Source organism: Staurois parvus, unplaced genomic scaffold (assembly GCF_062004578.1).
Source record: "Staurois parvus isolate SC_StPar_1 unplaced genomic scaffold, SC_StPar_1.0 ptg000207l, whole genome shotgun sequence".
Lineage (NCBI taxonomy): Eukaryota > Metazoa > Chordata > Amphibia > Anura > Ranidae > Staurois > Staurois parvus.
This window is the reverse complement of record NW_028318003.1, coordinates 1,896,904-1,907,866: the sequence shown is the minus strand read 5'-3', so window position 1 is coordinate 1,907,866 and position 10,963 is coordinate 1,896,904. Positions and strand designations below refer to the sequence as shown.

Sequence of the window (10,963 nt, the reverse complement as noted above, 5' to 3'; positions counted from 1 at the left end):
AAGCTGCAAACAGAGGAAATCTTTGCATACCAGTTCCATTGGTCTTTGACTTTGGAGGTGGCCCATAGGGGCAGCTCTGGTTGGTAGAGTTTTTCACTGAATGAATCTTAAGCAGAAATGACAGTAGCCTTTAACTTCCATTTTTCTGTTAGGAACAGCTGCCATCTGTCTTCAAGGTTGTCTGAGGGGTCCCTTCGATAGAGCACCCTGTCTCTCAAGTGCAACCAGTGGTGCTTCTTTCTGAGTGTTTATTAGTAGGATGTCTGGATTTTGACTCTTTATAATCTTCAGCATTACATTGGAGAGGTGATCTTCTTGTTTGTCTTTTCAGAAAATCTTCTTTGACAACCTGGGCAGGCCTTCAGCTGTTATTTGGGAGAGGTTATATTTGAGGACGCCAGCAGTGGTGACTCCAACAACTTTAGCTCCTGCCCCTTGACACAGGACTTGTTCTTCTTCTGAAGTTAGTTGGATCCAGCCATCTGGGGAGATGTCTGAATCATACGGCCTCTTGGAGAGAGTGTCGGCATCTCTGTTTCTGACTCCATTGCGATACTTCAAGCTGAATCGGAACCTGGACAGAGCAGCCAACCCCGTAGCCATGCCTAGCATCCAACTTGGCTGTGGTGAGTACATAGGTAAGCTGGTTATTGTCAGTCTTGACTACAAAGTCTGCACCATACAACCTCTCAGTTTGTCTACAACTGCCCACTTTAAGGCCAGAAACTACAGCTTGTGAGTGATAGTTTTTTTTTGGTGGGGGTCACATATGTGACCAGTCACAGGTGACCATCATGCTCTTGGTATAGTACTCTATGCAGTCTATCTCTGCTAGCATCGACGTGTAGTTTGTAGGATTTAGATGGGTCCACATCAGCTAGAACTGGAGCATTAATTAGACTTTTGTTTCAGCTTGTGAGATGCCGGTTCCGACTAATCTGTCTACTGGTCTTAAATAGATTCTCAAGGTTTGCTAGATCCTTTACTTGGCTTAGGTACCTCCACATCATCCTCATTCTTTAGCAACTTATTGAGGGGTCGGACTATTTTAGAGGACTCTTCCACAAACCTTCGGTAGTAGGAGAAGAATCCTAAGAATTACCTTAGTTCAATAATGCTATTTGGTCCAGACAAGGAAGTGATAGCCTCTATCTTTTTAGGGCCAGTGGCAACATACTCTGCAGTGACAACATGCCCCAGATAAATGACTGAGGGTTGATAGAATTGACATTTCTCTAACGACAATTTTAACCCTTCTTCATGAAGTTCCTTCAGTACTGTTTTCAGTTGTTCTTCATGTTCTTCAAGGTTCTTTTCCTGAAGACAATGATATCATCAAGATACAACAGCACCTCAGTCAAGTTGATGTCCTCTACAGTACTATCCACTAGCCGTTGAAAGGTTGCAGGTGCTCCTGACAGTCCTTTTGGCATTCTGTTAAATTAAAAAACCCTAGTGGGCTGATAATGCTGTCTTCTCCCGGTCCTCTGGGTGCATGAGGATTTGGCACCCACTCTTCAAGTCTAGCATGCTGAGCTACCTATACAGGCACTACAGGGCATCTTATATCCCGGTAGTGGCATACTGATCAGGAATTGTTCTCTGGTTGAGTGTTGGATAATCAATGCACATTTTGCACTACAGGGGATGTGTATTGACTTTGCAACTCTCAGATGATCCCTGTTCTCTTCAACTCAGTCAGTTGTTCTTCAAGATCTTCCAGGTCACCCAACAGGAATTGAAGAACTCTCTCCCTGAAAAATTTGTCTTCCTGAAGTCTAAATCTGTGCTGGGCACTCTTAGCACAGCCCACGTCATTTCAGGACCTGTCCTTTAACCCTCTCCTTCCACTTCCCAGTAACAGGGAGCATTGAAGGTAGAACCTGTCTACAGATATTTCATCTGTAGGTCCCCTCACTAGGACAGATGATACCACTGGAGTAGCTGTATTCACCTGTCCGAGAAGCATTGGAAGTCTTAGACTGACTGGGAAGTCTGTAGTGTTTGGAATACTGACAAGGATTTTCCCACAATTTCACTGCAGTGCCCTGGTCAACACTACTTTGGGAATCAATTACACCCCAGTATCCTATCCCCGAGAGTTGGTTTTTAGGACAACAAAGGGGTCCCAGGTTAACTTGACAGTGGACCACAAGCAAGCTATTTCCCTGGGTTGCAACACTCTTTTTTCAGAGTCAAATCTCCAGAGCTTTCCTACTCTTCCACTGGGGCCTTCTGCTCCTGCAGGACATGTTGATAGGCCTGATGTAGCTGAGATTGAACTTCAAATAACAAGTAACTTTCATGTTTAAGGGGATGAGCAGCCTTCTCACAAGATCTGTGTTTGTCCCTATCAGTAAGGAGTTCTGTTTTGCCAGGAGGGTAAGGATACGCAACTTCTAAAGCCTGGAAAGGTACCAACATCCCTCTTACATTTAGGACACATGGGATCTAGCATAGGATATATCGAAGAGAGACGTTGGGGAGAATATTATACCCAATGTATAAATTTAGGTTGAATCCTTCTATTACTAGCAGAGATCATAAGGGGGATATATTGCTGAATAACCTCTTCCCAATCCCTATCCATCAGATTGGGCAAATCAATGCGCCATGCGCCGTAGAGAGGAGTGACCTTAGAAGTACAGTATCTGATTGAGCCAGACAAAGATATATAGAGGAGAGTGGCTTATCTAATTGATCAGTAATTAATAGAGTTTCAACCGCGTGTGAGGCCAAGACTAACAGAAAGGTAAACTGGGACTGGGCAGCCTGTCGGAGCCGGAGATACTTAAAGAACATATGGTTGGGCAACGTAAACCGAGCCTTGAGACTGTCAAAAGTCAACAGCTGACCACAAAAAATTATATCCCTCACTGTTTTAATACCACGTTGAGCCCATAGAACCAGGTCAGGGTATTGTCTGCAAGTAGAGCAGCCGGGGGTTTCCCCAGAGTGGAGTGTGGGGTGACACCTCCCCCTCAACTGCCACCAGACATTCCACCTGTTTCCACCCCATCAGGGTAGTTTGCATAGGTTTAGTTAAATTGGGGCTGGAACATGGTCCACGGAAAACACTAAATTACTCAATTCTGCATTCTGCATAAGACCCAACAAGGCCTCTTCCAAGTCTACTGCCGGATTCCCTTTCATCTGGGCAAACCACCAGTGGACAGTGACAAGAACAGCAGCCCAATAATATTTTTGAAGGCACGGGAGGGCCACACTCCCCAGTGTAAGGGGCAGTTGTAAAGTGGTCCTAGCTACTCTAGGGGTGGCACCCACCCGTATAAAGTCTGAAAAAAGGATTTAGGTGTAGGTACTGGTGTGTGTTGGAACACATACAAAAACTTGGGAAGGAAGGTCATCTTTATGAGATTGATCCAACCTACAGGAGTAAGAGGCAGGGACCTCCAAACAGTGCACGTCTGAGTCAGCTGGGACATAACAGGTTGCAAATTCAAAGACAAGTAGGCCAGAATCTCCCTCCAGATGTTAATCCCTAGATATTTAAACTCAGTAACCCATTAGAGGGGGTAGTAGAGGGCAGGGGAATCCCCACCAGACTCAAGAAGAACAGAAATAATTTGTCCCAATTCATTCTAATGCCAGAGAAGCGGCCAAACAGGTCAATCAATTCCAGGGCTGCAGTCAAAAACCCTCTCAGTGGAACGCAATAAAATGGTCAAGGGCTCTAGCGCGAAAGTGAACAAGCCTGGACATAATGGGCAACTCTGCCTGGTACCCCTGCACAAACGAAATTCTGGAGACAATTGTTTCCTGCTTAATGCACAAGCCTTAGGGTCAGTATAAAGAGTTTGTAGCCAAGAAAGAAACCAGGGGCTGAACCCAAAACATCTAAAGACCTCCCACAGATAGAGCCATTCTACAGATCAAAGGCCTTCTCGGCATCTAATGAGGCAATCACCTCTGTAAGGCAGGTAAAGGCAGAAAGGCCATCATAGCAAATAACCTGTGGAGGTTCATACCCTTGCCTGGCATGAACCCTGACTGATCATTGTGAACCAAGGATAGAATAATGTTATTATACCCCCTCATCACCCCTCTCCCACGGCCCCACCACTGCTCTGACCTCCACTTCCACCCCACCCTACGTTCCTCATACTGAAGCTCCCCCAACGCTCCGCACCTTTGACCTTACTACCATCGAGGAAGTCTCCAAGATCCTCTCTGATACCTGCCTCACCACCTGTCCCCTCGACCCTATCCCCTCACAACTCCTACGACCTCCCTCCCCCTCCATCCTATGCTCCTTCACCCACATCTTCAATCTCTCCCTCTCCTCAGGCACTTTCCCCTCCCCTCTGAAACATGCACACATCACCCCCATACTTAAAAAGCCCTCCCTGGACCCCAATGACCCGAACAACCTCAGACCCATCTCCCTGCTCCCATTTACATCTAAACTCCTCGAGCGCCTTGTCTACACCCGCCTATGCTCTCACCTCAACGACAACCACCTCCTCAATCCCCTGCAGTCTGGCTTCCGTTCCCTACACTCCACCGAAACCGCCTTACTCAAACTCTCCAACGACCTTCTAACCACCAAAGCTAATGGCCACTATTCAGTGCTCCTACTCCTTGACCTCTCTGCAGCCTTCAACAGTCGACCACCCCCTCCTCCTCAAAAAACTACACTCCCTCAGCCTCAGAGATTCTGCTCTCTCCTGGCTCTCATCCTACCTGTCACAACGCTCCTTCAGCGTTACCTATAATGCTACCACCTCCCCCTCACTCCCCCTCTCTGTTGGGGTCCCCCAAGGCTCTGTCCTTGGGCCCCTTCTCTTCTCCATCTACACCTCCTCCCTTGGCCAATTTATACACTCTCACGGCTTCAACTACCACCTCTATGCCGACGACACACAAATCTATCTCTCAACCCCCCACCTCACCCCCTCGGTCTCTGCCCGAATCACACACCTACTGAGCGACATATCAGACTGGATGTCGCTCCACTTCCTTAAACTGAACCTCTCCAAAACCGAGTTTCTTGTCTTCCCCCCAGCCCGGACACTACCCCCCATTGACTTCTCCATCACATCCAACAACTCCACCATCAAACCCGCCCCGCAGGCCAGAGTACTTGGTGTCATTCTGGACTCCAACCTATCCTTCCAGCCCCAAGTCCAATCTTTAACAAACTCGTGCAGACTCCACCTCCGCAACATCGCCAAAATACGCACGTTTCTAACCCCAGAAAACACTAAACAGCTCATCCACTCCCTCATCATATCACGACTCGACTACCTCCTCACTGGCCTGCCTTGCCACTGGCTATCCCCGCTTCAGTCGATCCTGAATATGGCTGCCAGACTCATTCACCTTTCCAACAGCTCCGTTTCCGCCACCCCCCTCTGCCAATCCCTCCACTGGCTTCCGATTGCGCAACGGATAAAATTCAAAATCCTAACACTGACGAACAAAGCTGTACACCATACTGCCCCGAACTACATCACTGACCTAATATCCAAGTACCGCCCAGCACGCACACTCCGCTTTTCACAAGACCTCCTTCTCTCTAGTTCCCTGGTCTCCTCCTCCCATGCCTGCCTCCAGGACTTCTCCAGGGTGTCACCCATCCTCTGGAACTCCCTGCCCCAACCCATCAGATTATCACCTACTCTCCTCTCCTTTAGGCGCACCCTGAATACCCATCTCTTCAGGGAAGACTACCCCACCCCCTGCTAACTTGCCGACCTCCTCCACTCTTCCTACCACTCCATCCCCCACAGCTATCTCCTCCTGTACCACTATCCCCTCCCTCATAGATTGTAAGCTCGAAAGAGCAGGGCCCTCAATCCCCTCATGTTTTGCATTGTATTGGTTTTGTTCTGTCACATGTTCTGTCCCCCTTTGTAATGTACAGTGCTGAGCGAACTATTGGCGCTTTATAAATACTGTATAATAATAATAATAATTAAGCCAGGTGGCCAAATGTTTTGGCAATATTTTGGTATCCACATTCAGGAGCGAAGTAGGGCAATATGAGGAGCACAGCTTTGAATCCTTCCCCGATAGGAAGTACGATAATCCTTGCCTGAAACATTGAAGCTGAGAGACGACCAGTCTGGGAGATAGGTGTATAAAACTCATTTAACTTAGGGGCCAAAATTTCAATATGGGATTTATAAAATTCAGATGGAAGACCAGCCCAAGGGTTTTTCCAGATTGTAGTGAGCATATAGCTTGCTGAACCTCCTCCACAATTATAGGAGCATCCAACTCATCTTGCAGGGCTGGTGTCAGATTAGGAAAGTCAATATCTGTCAAATAGGAGTGGAGCTCATCCTCCATGTAGGTGGCTCTAGAGGAATACAACCGGCCGTACAATTGTGCAAAACACCTGTTGATGGTAACTGGGTCTTTAACAGTGTCTCCCATATAATTTTTAATGGCAGCTATAGATGTTACAGGAGGGTGCTCCTTAGACATCCAAGCTAAGAGGTGTCCCATTTTGTCCCCCTGCTCAAAAATGCGTTGTGGTTGGTGAAGCTGTTGCCTCTCTGCACACTTTTTGTGAAAGAGCCCAATCTCTCTATATACAACCTACATGTCTAATAGGGTAACAAGGTTGCGGGTGGCTACAAATGTATGTTCTAGATCACTAGCCCTGGGCTCGCAGAGTCTGAGTTCAGTGACCGGCAGGCCTGCACCTCCTCACCAGTGGAGCCACAGTATCATCATGTATCCAGAAATGGGAGAGTCTCCACACTCTATCCATAGGGACACAATGAGTTTCCAGTCTAAGCAACATAGGTGCATGATCGGATATACCCCTAGGTAGTATAGACACCTCCCGTATCTTACTCAACAGATCAGCAGACACAAATATCAAGTCAATATGAGACATAGAATTATACGTAGAAGAGAAACAAGTAAAACATTTACCAGAAGGGTGTTTCTAGCACTAGGCATCCAAAAATCCATATAAAGTCACCCATTTGGACAAGGCACTATTGTTAGAGTTGTCAGGATGCACTTGTCCACACTCGGGCAAGGTGTCAAATTAAAGTCACACGCACCACTAACCTAGCCATAGGAAAGGCCATGAGCTAATTTATAGAAGTGGGAAGATTGTACTGGCGAAAATACATACCCAAGATCACCATATAAAGAGAGTCAATATTCTCATGCAAGAGAACGTAGTTGCCATCTGGGTCCAATTTAAGATTGAATAAGAAAAACTGCAGGGACTTGAGGACCAATATGCTAACCCCTCTAGCAAAGGAGGAATATATGGCATGGTAGTAGTGACCTACCCATGCTTTTTTTAGACAAAGGATCTTACTACCTATTAAATGGGTTTCCTGTAGGATACAGATATGATGATTATACTTTTTGAGATAGTTAAAAACCAGGGAACGTTTAAGTTTGGCATTGGGCCCCTGGGCATTCAGAGAGACTATAGTAAGTGAAGCTATAGTAACCTAAGGAGGAAATATTGCTAAAACCGATCTGCCAAAGAAACCATCAGACCCAGAAGGGCAAGCATCCACCCCCTGCCTGCATGTAGCTGCAACAGTCAAATAGATATGCCACATAATGCCATCAAAACAAACATGAACAAAGAAAGGAAACTTATTACCAACTACCCCCCACCCCACAGCCCACCCTGCCCCCACTCAGACAGCTGGGACTGCTTAGATTGCCAAACACAAACAGGCAGAAGACCCATGGGGTCGCAAAAAGTAGTGCAACAGGATAGTCAAGCAGTAGGCCAAAAAAAGAGGGCTGGTCATAGAACATAGGCGACATGTGTCATCGGCCCAGTTTCTTCCCCATGGGAAGAGGAGAGCGCTTGTGCCCAGCAGATGGCTTGCCCCTAGCTAGTGTCCACGAGTGGATGTGTAAGTCCATGGATAGAAAAGATCGGCTAATCCTAGTACAGATGCAGATAATAAGGCACATGCCGCGGAGCTCCCTTCTCAAGCGTCTGCTCCAGTTGCCATCTTGGACATGCCCCCCCAATAACTGGTTTACCAGCCCTTGTTGCTTAAGGGAAAACTCATGCATGGTCACTGCTAGCTGTTCTAGCAGCTATTGGAACTGAGATTCCTGTAGCACAGTCATGTTAGCCATTAAAGAGGCACAGACAGCCTCGACCCCTGGACAAAACAGTTCAATGAATTTCCTGGGAACTGTGAACATGTCAGTGGAAACTAACTGGGCTGGTAGTGTCATAGGGGTGCTTCCTAAATTGACCATCTGAATCATTACCTTACCCTGTTGCACCTTGGAAAACTCTGGCCTATCAGCCACTCTCCTCTCACTGCTATGTCTCATTTGGGATAATGATTAAGTGCTAAATTCAGCGTGAAATGTGTCTACCTGCTTGTCCCCCACTGTACTTGTTCCATCTGTCATTTGGTTTTAAAGTTTATACCAAATAAAGTGGATTGTTCGAATGCAGCTGTCCGGATTTTCCTTGTCTTCCTATGTCTTGTCTGGGTTGACCATTACAGTGGATCCTTGTAGATTTTTGGGGGGGCTCCTTCAGGGAGGGGACACACCACTCCCTGTCTTAGTAGTAGTTATAGTCTACATTGATGTGGTAGACATACTATTTCCACCTTTTCCAGCTAAAGGTGATCCCTCTTGGATTGAGCTTCATAAGCAGTGACTAAATCCTGAAGCTGGATTTGTTCTGTCTACGAGGCAATTGAGTGGATGGTGGTATTCTGGAATAGTTCAGTCAAGTCCATCTCCCATAGGGGATCCATGCCCAGTACCACTGAGAAATCCGACATGAGTTATTACCACTCCAATCTGATCCGCCATCTGGTCAAACACTCAGGTGGACATCCAGGTGACCCCTTCTATTAGTGTGGGAAGATTGTTGGCAGCTTTCAGAATTAACCAAGAAGGGCCCAGGTTGGAGGCCTGCCCACAATTGTTTCTAGTTAAAGGTATAGTTCATGGAAACACCCTAGACCCCATATCCACCAAACACTGGACCGGCAGCTATTAATCATTGTGGTTACCATGGGGAATTCAGATATAATTTTGCAGTCAAGCCTTGGACATGTTGACGTACTTCCCACAGGTCATTCCCCTGCCGCAGGAAAAGCTAGTTTAATGGCCTGCATGAAGTTCCTCTGAATTCCTACCAGCCACAATACCTTGCTTTGTGTCCATGCCTGCTGCACCACCAGCATCTTCTGTCCAAATTATGGCCCTGCAAACAGGACCTGTCCCAGTTCTCGCTTCACAGCAGAGACCTCTTGCAGGATGGATGCAATAGGCTCTGACAGCCATCTCCAGTGCAGAGAGAGGAGAAGCGGCAGCATATTCCTTCTTCAACAACAGTTGACCATCTTTCCTGGTAACCACTACTAGAGCCTTTGTATCCTTCTGCTGTCACTCCACTGCTTAGGCTAATATGCCACTAAACATCATATCCGCGGTGGTTTTGACCTTATCCTGCATCGCACGTCTAAAGGGAAAAGCTTGAATTTCCAAGATGAACTGGTCCCTTATGACTTGGTTTAGGGTCCCTACAGAGGCACAGCCATGCTAATCCTTTTACCCTAGTTCCTTCCATAGCTCCAGCATTAATACTGAAAATTGAGGTATAGTTTTGCTCTCTTGCACAGGATATATTCAGTATAGAGAAGGGAAAATCCAGGTGGCTGCACTCTGGTAAAAAAAAACACCTTTATCGCAGTAAATTCCAAGAGACACAGCACTCAGAAGCACAGAGATCACAGTGAGGGACAAAAGTTCGATGCGTTTCACACCTGTCTCAGTGCTTAATCATAACCTGTAGGTGAAGGTTGCATGAAAGCTTCCCACTTTAATGGTTGTTAAGGAAGTCAGAGGTTGCATTCTCCACTAACAACCTTAATAACCATTGACATCACTGTCACTATTCGCTTAGTGGAAATCTCCCTACCCCTACTCATTAGCAAAAAAATGTAATGTGTAAATAAACACACAGACACAGTTTTTGACAAGTCCAGCGATACAGATCCATATCAATCATGTTGTGGCTCCCTCCACACATCTTGTCTAACTCCCGCAAACCCGGTGACACACATCTGAACCCAACTACTCGCCTGCTATTGACAGCTCCAGTGAATGACTGCGGTCTGTTCCTGTCACTTCACATCTGCTGAACATTTGGAGAGGGGAAGGGTCTTCTGGGTGACATCATTGACCATATATATTACAATGAACTGCTGGCAAGGTGAATTGGGGTGTCATTCAGAATTAATGTGAACAGGTTCTAAAGTATGTTTTTCCCTAGAGATTTTAACATTTGAGTCAGAGCTAGGTGAAAAGGCCAATTTCAGGTATTAGGATTTTTGTAGCTTTTAACCTGTGATATGGTAGGAAATTTGCTAACTTTAAATTTTTATGTAGAGAAATAACAAAAAAAATGTTTTTATGGTAAAAACCCTAAACCAAGCGAGGGTAGAAATAAGATGTAGTGTTAAAGTGGTGCTGGACATGGGCACAGGTTATCAAAATGTGGACAAGTTCATACTTGAGCCCAAATAAGCTGTATATGGCAGCTCACTTCAAAGACAGGGATTTCTCAGGAGAAATTCAAGTGTAATAGATTAAAGAAAGTGCCAAAAAAAAAAATCCTGAGGAGTCCAAAATCTTTATGGCTCAACTTCTTACAGACTATTATACTTTCTTCAGGCGTTACCTACGTTCATCCCTTAAGCTTTCTTGTGTCATGTACACTCCTTTTTCTCTATGTCTAACTGGGCATGCAAACCATCAAGAGCCTGTCATGCTATCCTTCACTTACTTTATATAGTAGGGGGAGACTGGGCTTCCTGAATGTATATGTGTATTACAAGGAGACTTGCTGGGGGAGAGTGATGGGTTGGTGCAGGCATGAAGCTTTTAAGCAATGTGTAGATGTAGAACCCGCGCTACAGCACTTACCCTGGTGTTTTAAGGGCGTTTTAAGGGTGCATTTGTGAACTTG

General features: G+C 46.1%; 1 protein-coding gene across 1 annotated transcript in view; it reads left to right on the top strand.

The window, feature by feature from the left end:
• The first annotated feature begins 490 nt into the window (after nucleotides 1–490).
• TECTA (tectorin alpha) overlaps nucleotides 491–10,963 on the top strand; it is a 193,102-nt gene continuing 182,629 nt past the window's right edge. Inside the window, exon 1 of the mRNA XM_089678642.1 lies at nucleotides 491–626. Within this exon, the coding sequence (XP_089534768.1) occupies nucleotides 491–626 (136 nt within the window). The remainder of the gene's footprint in view (nucleotides 627–10,963) is intronic.